The 26,788-nt window shown below is 48.2% G+C and overlaps 1 protein-coding gene across 1 annotated transcript in view; it reads right to left on the bottom strand.

Moving 5' to 3' along the window:
- IPO9 (importin 9) overlaps positions 1 to 26,788 on the bottom strand; it is a 137,695-nt gene that overhangs the window by 106,470 nt on the left and 4,437 nt on the right. Inside the window, exons 3-12 of the mRNA XM_073542545.1 lie at positions 21,812 to 21,898; positions 21,497 to 21,698; positions 20,082 to 20,170; positions 18,819 to 18,905; positions 11,334 to 11,453; positions 10,750 to 10,850; positions 10,542 to 10,600; positions 10,229 to 10,377; positions 10,054 to 10,152; positions 9,872 to 9,978 (exon numbers count right to left, since the gene is read on the bottom strand). Of these exons, the coding sequence (XP_073398646.1) occupies positions 9,872 to 9,978; positions 10,054 to 10,152; positions 10,229 to 10,377; positions 10,542 to 10,600; positions 10,750 to 10,850; positions 11,334 to 11,453; positions 18,819 to 18,905; positions 20,082 to 20,170; positions 21,497 to 21,698; positions 21,812 to 21,898 (1,100 nt within the window). The remainder of the gene's footprint in view (positions 1 to 9,871; positions 9,979 to 10,053; positions 10,153 to 10,228; positions 10,378 to 10,541; positions 10,601 to 10,749; positions 10,851 to 11,333; positions 11,454 to 18,818; positions 18,906 to 20,081; positions 20,171 to 21,496; positions 21,699 to 21,811; positions 21,899 to 26,788) is intronic.

A 26,788-nucleotide genomic window follows, 5' to 3' on the forward strand; every position in this document is an offset into this window, starting at 1 on the left:
GTGCCTCTGTACAGCCTAGGGTTTCAATACCTTAGGGTGTAAGAGAAAACAAGGGCGGGGGCGCAGACATAGGGCTTCACCTGGTATAAATCAATTAAAATATAAAAGTACTCTGGAGTACTCACCCTTTATGGGTTGTGTTCAGACACAACCACTCTCAACGTTTGTTGTAGTCATATAGCTGCTGCAGAGCTCGTGCAGGTGGACAGCGTCCACTAGGTATCATAAGTTGAGGATCCAAGAAAAGCACTTCTGAGCATCCGCGCTGCTTTAGTGATAAGAATTCTTCAGAAATCCATATAACTCTGTACTGTAACCTGAAGAAGAGGTGCGGTTTGTCACCTCGAAACGCGTAGTTTCTGTAGTACATATAATAAAGAACTTGAAAGATTTATATGGATTTCTGAAGAATTCTTATCACTAAAGCAGCGCGGATGCTCAGAAGTGCTTTTCTTGGATCCTCAACTTATAATACCTTAGGGTGGTCAGGGCGAATCCGGCATCCCACATCGCGGGAAAGGATACGTGGAGATGACACTTGCACGTGCTTGCCCGTTGTTGGTTTGGGGAGATCGGACCCTTTCAATAGGGCCCGTCGCCCCTGTCATCTTCATGGAAGGAAAAAGAAAAAACAAACGTGTGCCATCATATCCCACGTTGCGGGAGAGGATACGTGGAGGCGACACTCGCACGTTGTCGGTTTGGGGAGATTGGACCCTTTCAATAGGGTCCGTCGCCCCGGTCTCATCTTCATTGAAGGGAAAAAAAAAAAAAAAAAAAAAAGAGTCTGGAAAAAGACCAGACATGTGTGCCTCCTAGGACACTAAGCACGAACTGGTTTCGCCTGCAATCGAGGCGAGGGTGTATACTGCGGAGGAGGAGCTAACCTTTTTTTAATTCACTTAGTGTCAGCCTCCTGGTGACAGTAGCATACACCCACTGTCCTGTGTCCCTCAATGAGGCGAAGGAGAAAAACATTTTTTTTTGTTGCAATTTTCTCGGAGCTGTAACTTGTTTTTGGGTGAACAGAGCTGTTTGAGGGCTTAATTTTTACGTGAGTTGGAGGATTTTTTTGGTACCATTTTCAGGCACATAACATTTTTTGATCGCTTTTTATTCCAATTGTTCAGACGCAGAACAAAAAACAGCAATTCAGTTATGTTTTTTCTCTTTTGGCAGTTCACCATGCAGGAAAAAACAGGATTTTTTGGGTTGCTTACCGTAAAATCTGTTTCTCGGAGCCTTCATTGGGGGACACAGAGACCATGGGTGTATGCTGCTGCCACTAGGAGGCTGACACTATGCACAAAAAAAGGTTAGCTCCTCCTCCGCAGTGTACACCCCACCGACCGGCAGGAAGTTCCTCAGTTAGTGAGAAAGCAGTAGGAGAAGTAACAGAATAGATTGAAAGCAGAACAAACAACTCAACTGTAACAAACCGACAAACATAAGAACAGGAGTTGTAGAACATGGGAGGGTGCTGTGTCCCCCAATGAAGGCTCCGAGAAACAGATTTTACGGTAAGCAACCCAAAAAATCCTGTTTTCTCGTTCGCCTTATTGGGGGACACAGAGACCATGGGACGTCCCAAAGCAGTCCCTGGGGTGGGAAACAAACTTCCATCAGGCCAGTGGACTCGCCACCGCAGCCTGCAGAATCCTTCTACATAGGCTGGCGTCCGCCGAAGCGTAGGTGTGGACCCTGTAGAATTTCACAAAGGTGTGAACCGATGACCACGTTGCAGCATTGCAAAGCTGCAGCGCGGAAGCTCTGTGGCGCACCGCCCAGGAGGCACCCACCGCCCGGGTAGAGTGCGCTCTGATCCCTGGAGGGGCCACTCGATGCTTGACCCGGTATGCCTCCAAAATTGCCGATCTGATCCAGCGCGCAATAGTGGCCTTTGAGGCTGGGTGATGAACAGAGAGTCTGACTTCCGCAATGAAGTTGTCCGGGCTAGATAGACTCTCAATGCCCTGACTAGGTCCAGCTTGTCCAAAGACCGCTCCCGAGGGTGAGCTGGGCTCGGGCAGAAGGATGGCAGAACAATGTCCTCATTGAGGTGAAACGAAGATACCACCTTCGGAAGAAAAGAGGGCGGAGGCCGCAGAACTACCTTGTCCTGATGAAGGACCAAAAAAGGAGAGCGGCAAGAAAGTACCGCTAATTCCGACACGCGCCGGATGGAGGTAATGGCCACCAGAAAGGCCACTTTCCAAGAAAGGAGGGAAAGGGAAACGTCCCTGAGAGGTTCAAAAGGAGGACCCTGAAGAACCTGAAGAACCAAATTAAGATCCCAAGGATCCACGGGAGCTCGGTACGGAGGAACCGTGTGAGCCACACCCTGGAGGAAGGTTTTGACCTGGGGCCGGGAGGCCAGCGTTTTCTGAAATAAAATGGACAGTGCCGAAACTTGACCCTTCAAGGAACTGAGAGCAAGCCCCGCATCCAGCCCTGCCTGAAGAAACGCCAGAATAGAAGGGAGCGAAAAAACCAAGGGCGCAATGTCATTGGCCTCACACCAGGAGAAATAGGCTTTCCAAGTACGGTAATAGATCTTCGAAGAAGAAGGCTTTCTGGCGCGGATCATGGTATGAATTACCCGATCAGAGAATCCTGCCCGTCTCAAAACCTCGGTCTCAACAGCCACGCCGTTAAATTGAGCGACCGAGAATTGGGGTGGCAAATCGGGCCTTGAGACAGCAGATCTGCCCGTCAGGAAGCTTCCAGGGGGCGTCCGCGAGAAGGTTGACAATGTCTGCGAATCAAGACCTTCTGGGCCAATTCGGGGCGATGAGGATGACTGGAATCCCCTTCTGCTTTGATTTTCTTCAACAACTTGGGAAGAAGAGGCAGAGGAGGAAACAGGTAGGGGAGCACGAACTGTGACCAAGGGACGGCCAGAGCGTCGGCGCCCACTGCCAGAGGGTCCCGAGACCTGGACACGAATTGTGGTACTTTCCTGTTGAGGCGAGATGCCATGAGGTCTACATCCGGGGTTCCCCACCGACGGCAGAGCAGATGAAACACCTCCGGATGTAGGGACCATTACCCTGCCGCGAGACCCTCGCAGCTGAGGAAATCGGCGGCCCCGTTGTCCACGCCGGGAATGTGAACCGCGGAAATCGTTGGAACAAAGGTCTCTGCCCATTGAAGAATTCTGGACACTTCCGCCAGGGCTGAGACACTCCGTGTCCCCCCTTGGCGGTTGATATACGCCACCGCTGTGGCATTGTCTGTCTGAATCCTGACAGGCAGGCCCTTGAGGCGCCTTTCCCAGTGGACGAGAGCTAGATGGATCGCCCGTATCTCTAGGACATTGATCTGCAGAGCTGATTCCTGAGTCGACCATCGACCCTGAACAGTGTGATTGCGGAACACTGCACCCCAGCCGATGAGGCTGGCGTCCGTAGTGACAATCTGCCAGTGAACGGGAAAAGACCGCCCCAAGAGAATGAGGGGAGACGTCAACCACCAGTTGAGAGACCGCCTGATCCGGCAGGAAAGGCGAACCGGACGATCCAGAGACAGAGCCGACCTGTTCCACCTGGACAAAATGGCCTGCTGGAGTGGCCTGGCATGAAATTGGGCAAAGGGAACTGCCTCTATCGCCGCCACCATCTTACCCAGGACCCTCATGGCTGACCTGAGGGATGGAAATCGTGTGATCTGTAATGATCGCACGCCCTGCTGCAGGGAAAGAATCTTGTCTTGTGGGAGAAATACCCTTGACCGACGAGTGTCGAACAGAAGGCCCAGAAACACAAGGCGTTGAGTAGGGACCAGACAGGACTTTTCCCGGTTGACGATCCACCCAAAACTGGACAGGGTGTCTAGAACGATCGCCACACTTAGGCGGGCCTGTTGAAAGGAGGGGGCCTTGATCAGGATATCGTCGAGGTACGGAAAAAGAACGAGACCTTCCATCCTCAAGAAGGCCATCAACGCCGCCATAATCTTCGTGAAGACTCTGGGAGCGGTGGCGAGCCCGAAAGGAAGCGCGACGAACTGGTAATGTTCGTGAAGAATCGCAAACCGCAGGAACTTCTGATGTCCGGGAAATATGAGCACATGTAGATAGGCATCTTGGATGTCTATGGAACCCATGAATTCCTGCTCCTCCATGGAAGCAATTACCGAGCGAACTGACTCCATCCTTAAGTGGCGAAGGCGAACTCTCTTGTTGAGTAACTTGAGATCCAAGATGGGTCGAACTGTCCCGTCCTTTTTCGGCACCACAAACAGGTTTGAATAAAACCCTGTGAAGCGTTCCGATTCGGGAACGGGCACAATCACCCCAGAACTGAGAAGAGAGGCGATGGCCAAACCGAACCCCGGGACCAAGGCCGGATCCCTCGGCGGACGGGATTGTAAGAAACGATCCCGTGGAAGAGAAATGAACTCTATTTTGTATCCTGTTGATACAACCTCTCTGACCCAAGCGTCCTCTACTGAGGCGAGCCAGACGTCGCTGAAGAAGAGAAGTCGACCTCCCAATTGGAAGGGACCCACGGGAGACCGATGGTAGTCATGCGGACGTAGACCGTCCAGATCTAGATCTGGACGGTCTTCCCTGGGAAGAGTGGGACCGCCAGGACGGAGTGGGCCTGAAGGAAACCTTCTTTCTTTCCTGACGTGCCTGTGGCCTTTGCTGGTTGGAAGGGTTTTCCGCCGTATTGAAACGGCGGAAAGTCCGACAGGGACGAAACTGACGCCTTGGAGGAGGTCTGCGAGGCTTGGAGGGGAGAAGAGAACTCGTACCTCCAGTAGCGTCCTTAATAATCTGATCCAATTGTGATCCGAAGAGACGCACTCCCTGAAAAGGCAGATTGGTCAGAGACTTTTTAGAGGACAAGTCCGCCTGCCAGGCCTTGAGCCAAATTGTACGTCGGATTGCCACGATGTTACTTGACGCCTGAACTGCGCAAGATGCGGCATCCAAGGAGGCAGAAAGCAGATAATCCCCCGCATGGGAAATCTGATTGGCGAGATCGGCCAAATGCTCTGGTCGTGCCTTATCCAGAATGCCCTGCCGAAGGTCATCTGCCCAAGTGGATATGGCCTTTGCTGCCCAAGAAGAAACAAAGACTGGACATACCGCTGCTGATGCCGCTTCGAAGGCAGATTTTGCTAGAGATTCTATGATCCTATCATTAGAATCTTTTAGCGACGCCACCCCTGACAGCGGAAGGACCGTATTATTAGAAAGTCTGGACACGGGAGGGTCCACCGAGGGAGAAGCGGCCCAGTTGTCCGTGAGCTCTTTAGCAAACGGGTACAGCACGCCGAGACGCTTTCCTCTTTGAAAGCGTCTGGTCGGATCTTCTCTCTCCTTTGTAAAAATCTTTCCAAACTCAGAATGGAAGGGAAACACCCTGGATGGTGTTTCCGCCCGTCTGGACGAAACCTCCTGATCTGAGGATTTCGCAGGGGCGTCAGCGATGTCAAAGGTATGGTGAATCGCGGCAATGAGGTTTTGCACCGTAACCTTCATGTTCGCATCCTGGTCCGAATCCAGCTCTAAGACCCCTTCCGATTCCGAAAGCACTTCGCCTGACTCGGGGGAGGAGGCCCGAGAGGGAGACTGCTGGGGACTATGGGGTGAGGTAGGACGAGGGGAGGACTCCGCCTGGAGGTCCTGCCTGGGCCTCTTGCGACTGCCGCTGGCTGGGTCAGATGGGACGTCCTGAGACGTGCTGGGTCCCGCCAAAGCTCCCAAGGGCAACTTGTCCAGAACGGCTACTAGGGACTGAGACACCTTGATGAGGTCTGCCACTGACTGTGATTAAGAGGAGGCCCAACCCGGCATGGGGGGCTCACTCGCCCCTGGGGCTATGGATGGCTCCTGAGCGGCGTCGGGCTGGACGCAGAGCGGGTACGATCAGACTTAGCGTTGGACATAGTGAAAAGAGAGGCAGTGCCGGCCAGTTGGGGGACAGAAGGCAGAGAAGGGTGTCAGTCTGCAGGTGCAGAGCTACTCACGGTCCGGTGTTCCCAAGGGCGACGCTCTCTGATCTGGCTGCAGGATGAGGCCAGGCCAATCCGGCTGAAAAAAGGCCCAGCGACCGAAATCCGGCAGGGAATGAGGTCCGGCTGGCAGGCTGAGAAGATGGCGACCACCAGGGAAAGGGAGCGCTGCCAGAGGGAGAAGAAGGGCGGAGCTCGCCGCAGAGATCCCCTTAGCACCGCCCGCTGTCCAATAGCAGGCTGGTGTGAGGCAAGGGGGCTGGGAAGGCCTAGGACGGGCGGGAGAGAAGCCCGCTTAGAAGAAAGGGGCAGGGGGCGTGGCCGCGACGCAGCGGTAGGCCCGAGATGAAGCCGGGGCCTAAATTAATAGCGCCGGCCGCCTGTCAGCAGGGGGTCGACGCGGAAGATGCGCCGCAACACCGGGCCGCAACCCCGGGCCGCGTCCCTGCTTCCCACAGCCCGACCCCTGTATACCCCTGCCGGGATGAAGAAGAAACGGGGGGGGGGGGGGGGCGCAGAACAAGGCCCGAAAGAAAAGGGGCCTTCATGGATGCGGCGACCGTGGGGAGAAGCGGGCGCGCAGGCCCTACCGTGGTCCCCTGGCGACCGCCTTAGGATGAAAACGCCGGGGGACCGCTAGACCGCATACTCACCCAGGCCGGGGGCCACAATAAAGGTACCTGAGAACCCCACGCTGTCTGTCGTCTTTATGGAATCCACGCCTCGTCCAACCGTCAGGCTCTGGTAGGCGAGATGGTGGGAGGCGGGGGTCTAGGACCGTCCGTATAGCTGGCACGCACCTGTGCGAGGCTCCTGGTCCTGCCGCGGAGACCTATGAGGATACGGGGTGGCAGTACACGCCGTACTCATAGTCTCTTTGTGGGAGTACGGATGTGACTGTTCACTCCGTATCCCTCCGAAACCTGTAAAGGAACGACGCACGACGAGGTAGATAGGGGTCTAATAAAAGACCCGTGTCCACCTCCTACTGACACTAAGCTAAACTGAGGAACTTCCTGCCGGTCGGTGGGGTGTACACTGCGGAGGAGGAGCTAACCTTTTTTTGTGCATAGTGTCAGCCTCCTAGTGGCAGCAGCATACACCCATGGTCTCTGTGTCCCCCAATAAGGCGAACGAGAAATTTCTTTTTTTCAGTACGATTGCAGTGACACCAGATTAAGGCTGTGTGCACACGATGCAGAATTCCTGCGGATCCACAGCGGATTTTACTGCGCAGAAACGCTTTACAGTAGCATGTAAATCAATGACAACAAAAAAAACGCTGTACAGACGCTGCATATTTTTCCACGCGGTTTTCCTGCAGTACAAAATCCGCAGCATGTTACTTCTTTTGTGCGGTTTTCCACCTCCCCAGTCTCCAAATACGCAGGGGGAAAACCGCACAAAAAATGGAAGAAATCCACAGGAAAAATGCAGGTCATTTGACCTGCGGATTTCTTCAATTCTGCGCGGAAAAATCCGCAGGGCAAAAAAGTACGTGTGCACTCAGCCTTATATTTTTTTTTTTTATGCTTAGCTACTTTGACAGACTAAACAATATTTTACAAAAATGAATGTTTTTGCATTGTCACTTTGAGAGCTATAATTTATTTATTTTTCCTGAATGAGCCATATTAGGCCTTGTTTTTTGTGGGAGGGTTTGGCATTTATTTATACAATTTTATTTTTTTTACATATGACTTTTTGATTTGTTTTTATTACATTTTTTGTGTGTCAAGTATGATGAAAAAACAACATTTTTGCTGCTTTTTTTTTTTTTTTTTTCATTTTTTATTTTCTTTTCCTTTTTCACTAAGGCTACTTTCACACTTCAGTTTTTTGACATCAGTCACAATCCGTCGGTTCGACGGATCCGTCGCAGATTGTGAAAAACCGATGCGACTGATTTGTTTTTTCGCCGGATCCGACTGCCCTACCTGGCAGGTTTATATACATTTGGGGCTGTGGATATTGGAGCATGCTCAGTTTAAAAAAAAAAAAAAAAGAATCCGTCGCTAGATTCAGTCATTTGATGGATAGCGACGGATCCAGCGCCCATAGGCTTCCATTCTAGCAAATGACGGACGGCGCCGGATCAGTCGCTGTCCGACTTTTCGACGGAGACAAAAAACGTTCCTATGTCCGTTGTCTCTGGACAAACAATTTACGACGGATCCGGCGAACGACGGATGAAACTTGCGGCCATCAGTCGGAATCCGTCGCTAATACAAGTCTATGAGAAAAAAAAACAGATCTGGAGGCATCAGTCGCTGGATCAGTTTTTTTCATAATTTGACGGATTGCGACTGCTGGCACAAAACTGAAATGTGAAAGAGGCCTCAGTCACAATGTGAGACATGCACATTTCTTATGTTGATCATTGGGAACATGCATTATAGCACATGTACACTGCAGTTCCTGAGCAGGAGCTTACAGGACACAGTACCCTGGGGTCATCAGGGTACCATGGCAATGACCAGCAACCAGATTACAATCACAAGAGGAGGGGTGGGGTGGGGTCAATCTTGCCATAGGGGGGTCTTTTAACCACTTAAATACTGATGTTGCGAATGACAGTGGTATTTAAGAGGTTAATTTGCTTCAGTCGGTAACAAAACCAGCTGTCATATGCAGCGGTCATACGTGAGAATTGCACGGAGAGTGGGGTTTGTATTCAGTTATTCCTCAGTAGCAGGAAAAAGCAGTGCTGAGGAAGGCCGGATAATGACAAAATAAAATGCGTATTGGCAGTCATTAAGGGGTTAAGAGGTATGAAACACCTAGTCCTGTATTCTCCTGCTGATAAAACACTGATTTTATTGAAACAAAAACACAGCCCAGTAAACAGGTATGTGCATTGCAAGATAATTGTCAACAAGAGTTGTTAAAAACGCTCGTTTCATGATTATCTTGCTGTGTAAACAGGCTACACATCACCCAATGAACGAGCAAAATTCTCATTTGACGGATAAAAGGATCTTTTGCGCAGAAAGATCATCACTCTCAGTGGTGTATCGTCCTGTATAAACAGGACTTGCATTCCCGAAAAGCATGGAGCCTATGCGCACTGAGAGATTTTGTAGATCACTCAATGTGCATCGTTTCCTTTGGTCTACCTGTGCAAACCTGTTTAAACCAAACTGCCAATCAGTAAAAGTTTACAGATCATACTCTGCACATGTTGGTCTGTGTAAATCAACTTTAAAGTGACAAATCTCTGGAATTGGGGTCACTGCCCCTACATCATGTTGCTCTGAGGTTAAATAGCAGAAATATAGCGAGAGATTCCCTTTCAGTAGAACTTTAGGAATGTAGCATAAACCAAAATACAATGTCACTTCTAAATAGACATTCTTGTGCATCTCTATTACAAAATACTAGAGAGAGAAGAGAACAGTAACAAGAACTGTAGAGAGCAGAGAAAAGTAACAAGAACTGTAGAAAGCGTAGAACAGTAACGAACTAGAGAGAGAAAAACAGTAACAAGAACCAGGGTTGTGGACTCGGAGCCTATTTTGGTGGTCGGAGTTGGAGTCTGTGTCATGGAAATTGAGGAGTTGGAGTCGGAGGTTTGGCTTACCGAATCCACAGCCCTGACAAGAACTAGAGAGAGAAAAGAACAGTGACAAGAACTAGAGAGAGAAGAGTACAGTGACAAGAACTAGAGAGAGAAGAGTACAGTGACAAGAACTAGAGAGAGAAGAGAACAGTAACAAGAACTAGAGAGAGAAGAGAACAGTAACAAGAACTAGAGAGAGAAGAGTACAGTAACAAGAACTAGAGAGAGAAGAGTACAGTAACAAGAACTAGAGAGAGAAGAGTACAGTAACAAGAACTAGAGAGAGAAGAGAACAGTAAAAAACTGTAGAGTGGAGAACAGTAATGCAAGAACTATTAACCCACTTACCAATGCTCTCCACCTTGACCCTTTAGTTGTTCAGCCTCCTGGAAGTGACGAGTAGCAGCAGCAGCGAGTGCGACTGCACTTTCGTTCTGGAATTCACTGGAAACTGCCTGGGAGAAAATAATAAAAAGAATATCTAAATAGTGAAATAACAAGCAAAAAACCACACTCACTTTTGCACTCACCAATAAAAGATCCTGGGCTGCTATGCGGACAGTGTAAGAAAATGTGTCATCATCTTCATCCTCAACAAACTGTTGGGGATTTGCAGTCCACACTTTTATCTAATTGGTTAAATAAAGAAAGAAAATTAGAGACGTTTGCTTTATGTGATGACGTGACAAGATCCCTGCCTCTTACCTGCTCCTCGGTGATCTGCATGTAGAGGATAATATAGTAAATCAGTTCAGGTAAAGCCTTCTTCACGGTTCCTTTGAACTTGTTCTCCAGCAATGTGTGCACAAATTCAAATATACTAAATACCAGGTTCTCAAAGCCAAGCACTTCACCTGTTAAAAGGAGAAACCAGCAAGAGCACATAAAAAGGAGCTCAGGGAAAATGTAAAACACAATCTAAAAATATGCTAATGAGCAAATGGCGGAAATCTAACACTTCCTGCGAAGTAAGAGAAGTTGTTCTACAGCTGATATATAAATGCATAAGCAAGCATACCGTCCGAATCGACAGGGTCTTCTATTTCTTCTGTATCATTTACTTCAGTCCGAACATAAGTGCAAAATTCATTAAGGAAAACATGACTTTTTTTAAATTCACTATATATTTATAGATACATCTACTACTAAACCTCAAACTCTGATTGGTAAATTTATATACTGATTAATGACTGACAGGTCCAATTTTAGGAATAAGCAGAGGATATAAAGCGGCGCTCTCAGTCAATGTATTCCACACAATAGGTAGGATCTGTTGCATTGAGGAAACCATGTGCTTAGGGAAGTTCTTAACCAGTGCAGTCACAGCCTGGAGACGTCAGAAAAGGCAAGGGTTAATGGAAGGCAAGAACATAAAAAAGATAACTAGAAACAAAATCAGGATCTAATTTCTGAACACCTAACATTGTAGATTCAACAAAGACTAATGGTCTGTTTCCATAACAATGGGTTCCCAAATTAACTGCAGTAAGAATTATTTAGTCTACAGCACTTTTCTTGCTGTAAAAAAAAATATATTATATATATACACACACACACACACACACACACACACACACACACACATATCAAAAGGAGATCATGTGACCACATTGTCCATGAAGAGATGCATTCCCAAGTGGTCACATGATCTCCTAATTCGGAGCTACCTATAGTAGTCCTGCTCTTTTCTCACTGCACCAGCTCAGCAGAAGCCTGTGCTGGATGAGAAAAGTATGTGACCGCCAGCCATAGTGTTACAGTATCCATCGCTACAATTTACTCTCCAACAACCCACCCCTCACAATTGTACCTTTAACACCTCCATCTTTAAACCGCTATCAGAAGTGGGGCCATCAGGCATTTGTAGAGACTGGACGAATGCCTCTGTGAACTGCTGTATCACTGGGAAGATGAGTGCATGCGCCACACCCTGTGGAAATGAATACAAATTAACATTTACGCCGAGCACACACGGTCGCGTAGCTTTTTTTTTGCCTCAGTCGCACCAGAACCACATTGTTTTCCCAACACGGAAAAGAACGTAAATCAGTCGCAACATGTGAACGCAGTCATAGAATCATTCGAGTCTAAGGCTGTGTGCACACGCTGCGGATTCCGCTGCGTTTCCGCAGCGGTTTTGGCCGCTGCGGACCCGCAGCAGTTTTAGCTGCGGTGTACAGTACCATTCAATTGCATGTCAATTCTTTCTGCGGAAACCGCTGCGGGTTCCTATCTCCACCATTGTGGAGATAGTGAATCCGCAGGACCAAACCGCAGGCAAAACCGCAGATAATCCGCAGGTCTTTTGACCTGCGGATTATCTGCGGTCTTTGCAAAATCCCTGCGGATTAATCCGCAGCGGATTCCGCAGCGTGTGCACACACCCTTAGAGTACTTTCACACAAAGCGCAAGGGCAATTACACTGAGTATTTCTATACATTTCTATAACAAATTTATGCAGCTTTGCAAATCAAATTTTGGCTGCAGGACAAAAAAGATGGATTTTTGGTTCTTACCGTAAAATCTCTTTCTTGGAGCCTTCATTGGGGGACACAGAATACCATGGGTGTATGCTGCTGCTGCTAGGAGGCTGACACTATGCAAAACAAGAAAATTAGCTCCTCCCCGGCAGTATACACCCACCGACAGGCACTAGGCACCTCAGTTGGTGAGAAAGCAGTAGGAGAAGCAACGGAAACTCTCTAAACATATGTACCAACCCAACAGGGGACTCAAAGACCCAACACGGTACAATTTAAAAGGGAGGGTGCTGTGTCCCCCAATGAAGGCTCCAAGAAAGAGATTTTACGGTAAGAACCAAAAATCCATCTTTCTTTATCGCCTTATTGGGGGACACAGAATACCATGGGACGTTCCAAAGCAGTCCCAAGGGCGGGAACAGCAATAAGGAACGAAAGAACAGGAAAGGCTTAGGTCGGCCGGTGCGCCACCGCCGCCTGCAGAACCTTCCTACCAACAACTGCATCAGACGAGGCCTGGGTATGAACCCTGTAGAACCTCGCAGCCTGGTGTCGAACGGCCCACGAAGCTGCCACAGCCCGGGTGGAGTGAGCTCTCACTCCCGGAGGGGGCCGTTTTTCCTGAAGTCGGTATGCTTCCTGAATGGTAGAACGAATCCAGCGAGCGATCGTGGATTTGGATGCCGGAAGCCCCTTCCTGTGACCTTCAGAGATGACCAGCAACGAATCGGATTGACGAAGTGAAGCGGTCCTAGCGAGGTAGACACGCAAGGCTCTAACAACATCCAGCTTGTGGAGTGACCTCTCAAGAGGGTGAGAAGGAGCCGGACAAAACGATGGAAGAACGATATCCTCGTTGATGTGAAAGGAGGAAACCACCTTTGGCAGGAAGGAAGGAACGGGCCTGAGGACGACTTTATCCTGATGGAGCACCAGATAAGGAGAACGGCATGACAAGGCCGCTAACTCAGAAACTCTTCTGATGGATGTAATGGCGATCAAAAAGGTCACCTTCCATGACAAAAGTGACAAAGGAATGTCCTGGATGGGCTCAAACGGCGCCTTTTGGAGAGCGCCAAGAACGAGATTGAGATCCCACGGTTCTATTGGTGAATGATGAGGAGGAGCCACATGAGCGACTCCTTGAAGGAACGTCTTAACCTGCGGTAAGGAAGCGAGCTCTCTATGAAAGAGGATAGACAAGGCAGAAACCTGGCCCTTCAGGGTACTGAGAGACAGACCCGAATCTAAGCCAGACTGGAGAAAACCCAGTATGGACGGAATGGAAAAAGCCATTGGAAAAACTTTTTTATCGTCGCACCAACGGAAAAAAGCCTTCCAACACCTGCGGTAAATGCGGGAAGAGGCTGGCTTCCTGGCTTTGATCATCGTCTGAATCACCTGGCTGGAAAAACCTGATTCTCTTAGGATTGCGGCCTCAACGGCCATGCCGTTAAATTCAGAGACCGAGAATTCTCGTGGTAAAGGGGGCCTTGCGAGAGAAGATCCGGACGGACTGGAAGTCTCCAGGGAACGTCCGCGAGCATGTTCACCAGTTCCGCATACCAAGGCCGTCTCGGCCAGTCTGGAGCCACAAGAATTACTGGAACGCCTTCCGATTTTATCTTCTTGACCACTCTTGGGATCAAGGCAAGATGTGGAAAAAGATAAGGGAGTTGGAACTGGGACCACGGAATTACTAGGGCATCGCAAGCGACGGCTAGAGGGTCCCTGGACCTGGCTACGAAGCGCGGAACTTTGTGGTTCATCCGAGATGCCATGAGGTCGACGTCCGGAGAACCCCAGCGCTCGCATATCTGATCGAAGACTGAGGGATGGAGAGACCATTCGCCTGACGCTAGGCCTTGACGACTCAAAGTCGGCTGCCCAGTTTTCCACCCCTGGAATGTGCACGGCGGAGATTGCTGGGACGTAACGTTCCGCCCAGCGCAGAATCCTGGCCACTTCTGACATGACTTGGTGGCTGCGTGTGCCGCTCTGATGGTTTATGTACGCCACAGCCGTGGCGTTGTCCGACTGAATGCGGATCGGCTTGCCGACGAGAAGGGGTTGCCAGCGAAGAAGGGCCAGAAAGATTGCTCTGATCTCGAGCAGATTGATAGGAAGAAGAGCTTCCTGAGGGTTCCAGTGTCCTTGAGCCGTCCTCTGATGAAAAACCGTTCCCCAACCCAGGAGGCTGGCGTCGGTGGTGATGACTTGCCACCGAAGCGGGGGGAAGGACCTCCCCTGGAGGACTGATGTAGACATCGTCCACCAAGTGAGGGATTGCCTCACTTTGAGGGGGAGAAGAATTGGCCGGTCTAAGGACCTCGTCGTCTTGTCCCAGGCTGAAAGGAGGGACAGCTGAAGAGGACGAAGGTGAAACTGTGCAAAGGGCACTGCTTCCAAGGAAGCTACCATCTTCCCCAGAACTTTCATGCAGAATCGAAGGGGAATGGGCGCTGGCCGTTTGAGGGCTCGAATCCCTTTGAACAGAGCCGCAAATTTTTCCCTCGGAAGAAACACCCGGGCTAGGTTCGTGTCGAACTCCATGCCTAAAAAGGTCAGACGCTGAGTGGGGCTGAGGACGGACTTTTCTTTGTTGACTAACCATCCGAGACGGTCGAGAGTATCCAGGGTTATCTGAAGACTTAGACAGTCTTGACGGGACGAGCCCTTGATTAAGAGATCGTCCAGATAAGGAATGATGAGAATCCCTCTGGATCGAAGGATGGCCATGACCGTCGCCATCACTTTCGTGAAAACACGGGGAGCGGAGGCTAGGCCGAAAGGGAGAGCCGTGAACTGGTAATGATCGTCCTGAATCGCAAACCTGAGATATTTCTGATGCTGCAAGCAAACAGGGATGTGAAGATAGGCATCCCGTATGTCCACAGAGCAGAGGAATTCTCCGGGTTCCATTGAAGCTATCACCGATCGAAGAGACTCCATTTTGAAGTGAAGAATCTTCACGTGGCGATTGAGCAATTTGAGGTCCAGGATTGGCCGCAGGGAACCGTCTTTCTTCGGGACTACGAAGAGATTTGAGTAGAACCCTGAAAACCGTTCGTCTGAGGGAACGGGAACAATCACTCCGGCGGAAAGAAGGGAGGAGACGGCCTGAAAGAACCCTGGAATGTGGGACCGTTGTCTTGGAGGATGAGACAGGAAAAAACGCCTGTCTGGCGGGGAAGAAAATTCGATCTTGTAACCTGATGCGATGATTTCCCTGACCCAAGCGTCGTCGACAACCGACAGCCAAGCGTCCACGAAAAAGGAAAGTCTGCCTCCCACCCTGGAAAAATTTCCAGGTGGGGGTGCCCCGTCACTTGGAGGCAAACCTACCGGAACGGGCACCTGAGGACCTAGAGTATTGTCCTCTAGATCTCCAGCGGGGAGCGGGCTTGTAAGGTTTCTTCTGCTCTCGCTCCCTAGAAGCGGAAGGACGCTCTTGCTGGACAGATCTCTCTGTGGACGAGAACGGACGAAAAGGCCTAAAGGGCCGAAAACCCTTTCTATTAAAAATGCGTCTTGGTCGAGACTGGGGGAGAGAAGTACTTTTACCCCCAGTGGCATCGGAAATTATTTGATCCAGCTTGGCCCCAAAGAGCCTAGAACCATGGAAGGGCAGATTGGTGAGCGACTTTTTCGAGGTGGTATCCGCATTCCATGACTTTAACCAAAGAACTCGGCGTACAGCTACTATATTGCTGTTAGCCCTAGCTACACAACTGGCCGCATCTAAGGAGGCGGCTAAAAGGTATTTACCCGCGTGATTAATTTGATCTGCTAGATCTGCCAGCTCGTCCTGGGGAGCTGCCGCTAAGATGCCCCTGCGAAGAATTTTTGCCCAAGCCGAAATGACTTTAGCTACCCGGGAGGAGGCGAAAATAGGGCAGAGGGAGGCACTGGAGGCCTCAAAGATAGACTTCGCCAAAGATTCTAACTGCCTGTCCGTCGGATCCTTAAGCGATGCACCGTCTGGAAGGGACAGAACTGTCTTAGAGGCTATGCGAGAAACGGGAGGGTCCACTTCAGGGGCTTTGGTCCATTTAGAAAGCAAATCAGCCTCAAATGGGTACAGAACATCCAAATACCTGCGGCCCGAAAAGCGTTGCTCAGGGTGCTCCCAATGTTTGACTAGAGTAGTATCAAACTCGTGGTGGTTTGGAAAAGTTTTAGATGGAGGTTTTGAACGTTTAAATGGAACAGAACCATCCTGAGGAAGGGGCTTGTCCTGCTTAATCTCCAGGGTTTGGAAAATAGCTGAAAGAAGACTATCTACCATACTTCGTGTTTTAGACATGTCATCTGCTTCTGAACTAGATCCTGATTGTGGATCGTCATCTGACCTAAGGTCGTCCACTCAAGGAGACGGACACCTGGGTGAAGCAGACGGGCCTAGCGAACTGGAAAACGAGCCTGATAGGAGACGCTTCCTGGACATCCTATTCGGCCTGTCCCTCTGAAGGTCGCGGTCAGGAGCGGACGACTCACCCCGAGAGGCGGTCGGAGCAGCGGTGGCTGAAGATAGCTGAGGCAAACGTTCTAGGACCTGGACCAGGGACTGAGAGACTTTGGTCAGATCGGAAACCGACTGAGACATAGCTACGGCCCATTCTGGGAGAGAAGTGCCCCCATCACGGAATCTGTGTGCTCCTGAGAGGCCGACATAGCTGAAGGACTGCAGGACGGGCAGAAAGGAGATGGCTGACCCGAAGCCCACTTCCTTTTACAGCGCGCACAGGCGTAATGAGTAGCGGTGGGCCTGAAACAGAGCTCCCCTGCAGGGTTGGGCATATGGAAAACTGCGCTGAATGGCCGCGGAAATTGGGGAAAGAACTGCGGAGGAGGGCTAATATCTCTGCATAGAGCAGAGCCTACCTAGTTCCGGCGAGCAGCAGAAACGCTGAAGTGTCCCCCAAGCAGCGCAGAAAGGCAGGACCAAAGAAACAGGAAATGCCTGATGAGGTGAGCGGTGGGCGGAGCTTAGCGGCTGAGCCGCAATTGGAGCTGACATGAAGGAAGGGGACGAGGAGCCCTGTGATGGGCTAAAAAAGGCGCGAGGAAAGCGCGCTCAGAAGAAGGAGGAGGCGCCCTGAGAGCGGGAGCAGAACTGAAAGTGAAAGTGAAAGTCAGCACCGCAGCCCCGTGATTAAATCGCCCAGGAAGGAGAAGATAAAGTCCCTGTAATGGAGGTACTGGCGCGCAGGAGAACTGTGGAAAACCATGGCCAGCTATGAAAACAGGGAGAGAAAATCCCTGTATTCAGCCCTTTAATATGAGTGGAGAGGCGCGCGGCTGGAGAGAGCGGCGGGAAATTCAAATTGCCTGGTGATGTCCAGTTACCCACCAATGTGCCTCTTGGGGATGCTGCGGGCTGGAGGGATCGTTCAGGCACCTACCTGAAGTCCCTGAAGAGGATGACCACAGGGACCTCTCACAAGGGTAGTGGCAAGTCGCTGGCTGCTGTCCTCTGTACCCGCTTTCTGTAGAAGACGGCATTAACCTCTTGATGGCGAGGGGAATCTTGCGATCGCCGTCTTCCTCTCAGTCCTGTCCCGAGAGAGGGGTGAGGAGGGGAATTTTGGCAAGGACCAGCCACCTGTCCGCATCCCATAGCACCCGGAGGTGATATGGGACAAAGTCCTGCCAGCGCACTGAGAGTTGCGATGTGGGATCACCACACTGCTCGCTCAGCCGCCTGATATGGGAAAGCAGAGTGAACTTTCACCCTGTTTCCCGACTTGAATCTGCAAAACAAAAGACAAGAGAATTAAAAAGTTCCACTAGAACACCTAAGGAAAGAAAAGGTTAATTGCGGATCTGGGAAGATCCCGGTCCGCCTCCTACAGACACTAAGCACAAACTGAGGTGCCTAGAGCCTGTCGGTGGGTGTATACTGCCGGGGAGGAGCTAATTTTCTTGTTTTGCATAGTGTCAGCCTCCTAGCAGCAGCAGCATACACCCATGGTATTCTGTGTCCCCCAATAAGGCGATAAAGAAAAAAAAAATGCCACAAAGTGTCTTACTAAAGATGCCTACTTCCCACGAGAGAAGCTGCATACATTTACAATTTCAAATTTAATTTCCTATGCTCTAAACATAATACACAAGAGACCACGGCTTGCTCACTAATCTGGGGTTTCCATGTGTAACTTTTTTCTCATCGCATAAAAGGCTTAATGTGTGAAGAAAATAACAAAATAATGTGTTATATGCAGTCGTGCTCAAAAGTTTACATGCCCCGGCAGGATTTTTGCTTTCTAGACCTTTTTTTTCAGAGAATATGAATGATAGCACAAAAACTTTTTCTCCACTCATGGTTAGTGGTTGGCTGAAGCCGTTTATTGTCAAACTACTGCTTGAAAAATATGCACGAGTCGCCGCCGCTGCATGTCTCGCCGCTGTTCGACAGCCGCAACACCTGCAGGGATTGCCTGTTTGTTAGGAAATACCTGCATTTGTTGTGGCTGTCAAACAGCCATGAGACATGCAACTGTGGGGACATGTGCATATCATTCGAGCACGCCGTAATGCTCGATTAGCACCTGAGCGCATGCTCAGATAATGCCTTATGCCAGCACGCTCATCACTAATCAGATGCAACAGTACAACCTAATGGGCTACCTGAGAGCTGCACAACTGCTGGTGACAACGAATATAACATTGTCTAATAAACCTGATTGTTTGCGGGTTCAAAGGCAGTTATGAAAGAGGAACCGGATTTAGAATTACAATCTGACAGAAAGTAAACAAAAATAGATTATTTGATATGCACAAAACTATATTAGAATAATGCAAGACCCCCAACCTTTTCCATCTCCTCCATTGTGCAGATCATGTGCGCGCATGTAGTAAAAATCTCCACAGCTCGAGATCGGGTACGAATGCCATATACCTGCAGATATGGAAGAGAGCGAAAGAATGAACTAAAACAGATCTAAAAACACACTACCATTAGCACAATTCTAAGTGAAGGCCGTGTTCTATCATCATCAAAGTAGGAAAAAATGAAACGACCTGTTGGCATGCTGACATTTCTGTGCTCGTTATCATCTACCATCACCATAAAGAAACCTTCCTTACAAAACTGCCACTGTTATGCATCCTGGAAAAGAATACATTGACAACTGGGTATCACCATTCAACTAGTCCTTCACTGGGACACTGCCCAATCGGTGCTGACCCCGTCAACTCTAGGAATGCCATCAATGAGTATAGTCATACATTTCCAGGAGGAATTACAGATGATATTGGTGTTTAAGACAAAACGCTTCAGAATTATTGTGGATGCAACTACTTACTAGAACAGGCCTGCGGAGAGCTGTATAACCATGGTTAGTCATCACGTCACATTATAAATGGCATACATTATTAGGGCAGTTTGGGCGCAGTCAGACGGCTGTGCAAATTGGATCAAGATCAGAACTCAGAGCACAGATTTTCCAACTGTTTTCCAGATCCGAGAGTGACAGAAATACAGGAAGCCGTCATACTTGGGTCGGGAGAGCCCGTCCGTGCACCACGTTGCGATCTTGATCCAATTTATCTGCATGGCTTTCTCTGAAATTGTGGCAAAAATGCTGCATTTTTTCTATGAAAATTAAGCAAAAATTATGCAGCTTTTCTGCAAATTTTGAAAAGAAAAGAGACAACAACAGCAAATCTTATCCTCCACAGTCACGCCAAATTTGGCTATGTATTAAAAAAGAATAAACAAAGTTTCCTTAGAGAGATTTTCCACTCTCAAATCCCCATTATAAAACAAACAGAGCAGGCCCTCACCCTCCCTGGGTACAGTACTGGCTCTCCACCACTGCTCAGCAATGACATGAAGCCAGAAGCAAAGGATCACCGCTGCAGCCAATCACTGAACTCGACAGCATGCGCAGTCTACCTTGGCAGAGAGCCACTGGGCTCAGCGATTGGCTACAGCAGCAAGTACCTGCTCTGTTATTTTAGAGTGTTTGGAGTTAGTATTCTGAAAATATTTATATTACCTTCTGTCTCACTTTGAGAAACAATAAGTAAACCCTAAACAGTACATTATACTTCGTAAATGCACTTATTATACCTCACTCATAGTGAAGATCTTGTACATCTCTGGGAGAATGACAGGAGCTACCAAAGGCATTTGTGTGTCAGTAACCTCACGGGTGAACTCTATGGAAAGAAAACAAAATAAAAGCATCTTACAAACTGTAGACACTACTGTTTAAAGGGAACGTGAGCAGGGTGTTGCTATGTAATTTGAAGACAGTATGAGGTTAAATTACAGATAGCACTCCAAGATTTTGTTTACTCACAATGACACCAGGAGCTTATCATTGCTTGGACATACGGTAGTAGTGTGTGCATATTAGTCTGACAAGCCCCCTCCTGCGATAGGCAGCTCACTGTCTATGGACTTTGCACATGGAGAGCCTGATGTGGGCGGGGGCAGCTTCCTCAGCTCTGCTGTATTGCTAAATCTAGAAACCACCTGTCAGAACGGCTGCACCCAGCAATCTAAGTGATACATGGTTGGATTCATCTTCTCTTTGCCTGCATCAGGCTGCTCTCAGATGAGGTAGCAAAAACCTGCTGACAGATTCCCTTTTACATACCATGCCCAGAAATCACTACAAGTTCTGTGACAAAAAGGGAGGCTTCCTCTATTTGCATTACAAGAGCTATGTAATACCTTAACGACTAGGCTACTTTGGGCCTTCAGGACAGGATCACTTTCTTCTTCATCTCTGCTGATGTAACCATAGGAGGTGGATCTTGTTTATTGCCTAACAAGTCGCATTTTTCATTTTCATTATTCGGGAGTACATACCACTCATTAACTACATTATATTAACTGTCTGCGTCTGCAAGACATGTGCCGTGTGACAATGATATCGCAGTGTCACACAGCAACATTGGATGCAGTGATTTCCGAGTCACAAAGATTGATAAACGTGTTCAATTTTGTGTCGCTGGTTGTTAAATCGCACACAACACAACTTTTGCCTGACGTATCTGCAATTTTGGTGTGTTAATAACAGCAAAATCAGAGCTCGAAAATAGTTGTGCAACAAGTTGTACTAATATTTTTTGTTGTACGACGTTTTAGAGAATTGCTGGCGCGTGGCATGTCACCATGTAATCTCAGCCTAAACTAAGCAATCAACACAATTAGACCTCATTCATTTTGTGTGTGTGCTATATCCACTGAATTTTTTGTTCTCGTGGGGAGCGGAATGCCACAGGTGTGGGGTGACAGAGGGACCCATCTCCCTCTGTCAAACTTCGTATATGATGCAGTATCAGCTGCCCGTGGGATTTTAAGTGTTAACCGAGCTAGTCTAGATGGCCCAGTGCTTGCCCTCCACCACTGTTTCCATGGTTGTATGAAATAATTTTTTTTAATAGCTGGACACTATTAAATGGCAGTGTAGATAGAGAATCGCTAACCGTAGACCAAAATGTTTGCCAACATAAAAGAACCACAACTGCTTGTACCTGTCAAGACTCGCATAGCACCATGGACAGCATTGACTTCCCCGCTTACTAGCATCTCCATGAGCAAGTTAAAAAGCTGCGGCCAGGCTTCAGGCCAATCCCAGTGGGCAATGGCGGACACCGCATAAGCTACACTGGAACGCACTTTACTTATGGACTCTCGAAGGCCTCGAGGAAGAAGTTGACGGATTGCTACTTTAGCCTAATAAAAAAATAAAATGAAAAAAAATTAACAAACCTTTGTATCCAACCCTTACATACCAACTTCACCTAGTAGATTAAGAAAATAATTAAAAACTACTCAGGATAACTTACTCTTTCAGTAGTCTCGGGTAACCTGAACTTCTCGGATTGGGAACACCAATGATTTTCAACATACTGCTTTAACACCACTGATGCCAGCTGAGTAAAGAGTGAACATATTAATGGTTAGGAGTAGTATGAAGAAATAAGCCCATTTGCCAATGATTTGGTTCCTAACTGGACCTACATTATTTATTTAGATTTCAAATATCATTGAACCAAATATATACTGGGGGGGTACATTTCCTGCCAAAAAGCCGCTTTGAGCACTTAAAAACAACAACAAAAAAATCAGGAACATGCATATTTAGGCCATATTCACAGTTGTGGAAAATTTTTGTTCACAAATCTGCATGTGATACTTTTGGATTTAATGGCTGATATGACCCTACTCCATTACTAAGCATTGAACAGGGTAAAATCCACACACTACAGATTTTAAATCTGCATTATGCTTTCATCTTTGTGCAGATATTTTTCTGCAGCGTGAATGAGATTTTGAATAAACCAGTTACGTGTTTTGTAAATCTGGTCAGTTGTAAATCAGCCTAAAACATTGTTCCTATTAAAGGGCTGTTTCCATCTCTGGCTTTCCTGGCCATGATGGTGATAAATGATCTGGGTCATCCCACCAGAGGCGGGATATCCTCACCAACATTGGCGGAACTCCCAATGAGACACAAGCATAGTGTATCACAGCATGCTATTGGCGGAACGCCCATTCATTTCTATGTGGGTTCTGCGCTCAGCTGTTCTTGTAACCCCACCTATGGTGGTTGGGACCTAGAATGCAGGGGGGGCATTTATGTACATGTAACCTAAGTAGATGTATCAAAGTACGCTGGCAGGCATATATAATGGTATTTAACTATTTCCAGCAACTTCACTGAATCCTGCATGTGTCCAATCTCTATCATTCATCTTTGCAGCATATATAATGGTATATAGTTATTTCAACTCATCCTGCTTGTCCCCTTATGCTATTGAGGTCAAGTAACTTTTCAAAGTGGTTTATGATCCATGTAGGCCTGGACACTTGTTTATCTGCTAAATACATTTATTGTGTCCTGCTGTCCTAACTTAGTTTGATTGATTGCTAACGAGTAAGGAGAGAGAATAAAAAAAAAGGAAGATCTTAGAACTGGCCTTCTATAAATTCAGAGCTAGCCTGGGGAAGGCATTTATTTACATGTATCTAAGTACGCTGGCAGTTATAACATGGCAGTTAGACAGGGCAGGAGACAGGTAAGATAAATAAATCTATTCCCTGTACATTTGGGCAACCCCAAATATTTACCATATGTATTTGTCTAATTTATATCCTGGCCACTGCATTTATACACATCCACCGCCCTGGTATTAACTCTCTACACTCCGTCCATATTGGCCCCTCACTCCTTTCCTCTCCTATGTATAGCACTCACGCTCTTTTCACATTGTTAAATTGCACAGATCCAGTCAGTCCCATCATTTAACATCAGAGACGCTCTCACAAATCACTTAACCATCTGCTCACTCTTTCTATCCTCCTCCTAGTCGCAGGAGACATTGCTCCCAACCCTGGTCCCCCATGTTATACCCCCCAACTGCTACACTCAGAAACCCCTCTAATCTTATCAATATTCCCTGCCTGCCATCTGTCTCTCTTAATTGTGCCCTTTGGAATTCTCACTCTGTGTGTAACAAACTCTCCTTCATTCATTACTTTTTCCTTTCTAATTCTCTTAACCTTCTGGCTCTTACTGAAACCTGGATCCAGCAATCAGACACTACCGCTGCTGCTGCCCTTTCATACTGTGGACTACACTTCTCCCATACCCCAAGATCAGACAATAGAGCAGGTGGAGGCGTTGGTCTGCTCCTATCATCAAAATGTACCTTTCAGGTTATCCCTCAAGTACCCTCACTTGTCTTTCCTTCTTTTGAGGTCCATGCCGTCAGACTCTACACCACCTTCTCCATGCGAGTGGCGGTGGTATATCGTCCTCCCGGCCCCTCCCATCAGTTCCTGGATCATTTTGCCACTTGGCTTCCACATTTTCTCTGCTGTGACATCCCTACCCTCATCATGGGCGATTTCAACATCCCCATTGCTCTTCGCCTCTCCCCATCTGCTACTCACCTTTTATCTCTAACCTTCTCATTTGGCCTTTTGCAGCTTACTAATTCTCCAACGCATGAAGACGGAAACTCCCTCGACTTGGTCTTCTCTCGGCTTTGTGCAGTGGATGATTTTGCAAACTTCCCTCTCCTGCTCTCTGACCACAGCCTTCTTTCATTCTCTATCAAGAACTGTCAGGCTGCTCAGGTCACCCCCACTGTCCATTTTTATAGAAACATACAGGCCACTAACACCCAGAAACTTATGAAGAACTTGCAGTCTTCATTGGCCCCCCATCTCCTCCCTCTCATGTCCTGATTCTGCATTGAAGCATTACAATGAAACACTTCAAAGTGCCCTGGATGAATTTGCTCCTCCTATACATAGAACACCACAACACAGACGGCAACAACCCTGGCACACCCTGCAAACACGTTTCCTGCAGCGGTGCTCCAGGTGCGCTGAACGTCTGTGGAGAAAATCCAACCTACCCGAAGATTTCATCCATTATAAGTTTATGCTTCGAACATACAACACTGCCCTTCACGTCTCCAAACAAACCTATTTCAACACCCTCATCACTTCACTGTCCAATAACCCTAATAGTCTCTTTGACACTTTTCATTCTCTACTCAACCCAAGAGTACAGGCCCCAACCACGGAGCTTCGAGCTGACGATCTGGCCAATTATTTCAAAGAAAAAAATGACCAGATCCAACAGGAAATTATCTCCCAATCCCCTCATACCATGCACTCTCCTCCCTCCCCCACTGCATCTAGCTCACTGATTTTGAACCAGTCACAGAAGAAGTAAGCAGGCTCCTTGCACCTTCTCGCCCAACCACTTGAACCAGTGACCCATTTCCGTCACATCTACTCCAGCCCCTTTCCCCTGCTGTCACCCCTCACCTAACTAAAATATTTAACCTCTCTCTTCTGGTATCTTTCCCTCCTCATTTAAGCATGCCGTCATACATCCACTACTTAAAAAAACATCCCTCGACCAAAACTGTGCCGCTAACTATAGACCTGTCTTTAATCTTCCCTTCATCTCTAAACTCCTGGAATGCCTGACCCACTCCCGTCTTATCCGCTATCTTTGATAACTCTCTTCTCGACCCTCTCCAATCCGGTTTCCGCTCTTTACACTCTACTGAAAATGCCCTCACTAAAGTCTCTAATGATCTACTAACAGCTAAATCAAATGGTCACTACTCCATGCTAATTCTCTCGGATCTCTCTGCAGCATTCGACACTGTGGATCATCAGCTCCTCCTCACTATGCTCCATTCCATTGGCCTCAAGGACACCATTCTCTCCTGGTTCTCCTCCTATCTCTCTGACTGCTCCTTTACTGTATCTTTTGCTGGCTCCTCCTCCTCTCACCTTTCCCTTACTGTTGGGGTTCCTCAAGGATGAGTCCTAGGCCCCCTCCTCTTCTCTTTGTATACTGCCCCTATTGGTCAAACAATCAGTAGATTTGGTTTCCAGTACCATCTCTATGCTGACGACACCCAATTATACGCTTCTTCTCCTGACATCACGCCAGCCTTTGTAGAAAACACCGGCGATTGTCTAAACGCTGTGTCTAACATCCTGTCCTCACTATATCTGAAACTGAACCTGTCAAAGACTGAACTCCTGGTGTTTCCTCCCGCTACTAATGTACATATACCCGACATTGCCATTTCCGTGTGTGGTTCCACTCTTACTCCCCAGCAACATGCCTGCTGTCTTGGGGGTCATACTTGACTCCGAGCTTTCCTTTGTCCCCCACATACGATCACTGGCTCGCTCTTGTTACCTGTACCTCAAAAACATTTCTAGAATTCGACCGTTTCTTAAGGCCCTTTTACATTTAGCGATGCACCAGCGATCCGACCCGGTCAGGATCGCTGGTGCATCGCTAAATGATCGCTAGTGAGCTTCCACACAGGAAGATCTTACAGCGATGCAGCAGCGACGCAGCGGACGATACTTACCTTTCACACACAGCGATCCAGACGTCCTCCCGCCCGCGTCCAGCGTCGCTCGTCTCATACAGCAGGAATATGACGATGAGAAATGGAGCCGCCCGATCAGCAACAGACAGCGGGGGAGCCGGTCGGAGGCAAGTATCACACATAGCGATATCGCTAGCAATATCGCTATAACGTCACAAAATCAGTGATGTTTTAGCGATATTGCTAGCGATATCGCTATGTGTAAAACCCCCTTTACTTTTGACTTCGCAAATGTTTCTCTTATTCATTCTCGTCTCGACTATTGTAACTCCCTTCTAATCGGTCTCCCTCTTATCAAACTCTCCTCCCTCCAATCTGTCTTGAATGCTGCTGCCAGGATCATAATCCTCACCAATCGTTACACCGATGCCTCTACCTTGTGCCAGTCATTACACTGGCTACCCATCCACTCCAGAATTCAGTACAAACTCATTACCCTCACCCACAAAGCTCTTCATGGCTCAGCACCACCCTACATCTCCTCCCTTGTTTCAGTATACCAGCCTACCCGCGCCCTCCGTTCTGCTGATGACCTGAGGTTAGCATCCTCAATAATCAGAACCTCCCACTCCCGTCTCCAAGATTATACACCTGCTGCGCCAATTCTTTGGAATGCACTTCCCAGGTCAATACGAGTAGTCCCCAATCCCCACAAGTTTAAGCGTGCCCTGAAAACGCATTTATTCAGACTGGCCTATCGCCTCAACACATTAACCTAATCTATCCCTTTGTGGCACAGCCAAAAGTTTTACCATAACCAGGTTCCCCGCATCATGTTCCCACATGCTTTATGCATCCATTAGCCCTCTGTCTGTACTGTTACACACTTAACATTATGGCTGGTCCATACAATCAGGGCAACTGTTACCACCCACCTTTCGTGTC

The sequence above is a fragment of the Dendrobates tinctorius genome, unplaced genomic scaffold (genome assembly GCF_039654945.1).
Source record: "Dendrobates tinctorius isolate UK_male_01 unplaced genomic scaffold, ASM3965494v1 ptg000127l, whole genome shotgun sequence".
In the NCBI taxonomy this organism is placed as follows: Eukaryota; Metazoa; Chordata; class Amphibia; order Anura; family Dendrobatidae; genus Dendrobates; species Dendrobates tinctorius.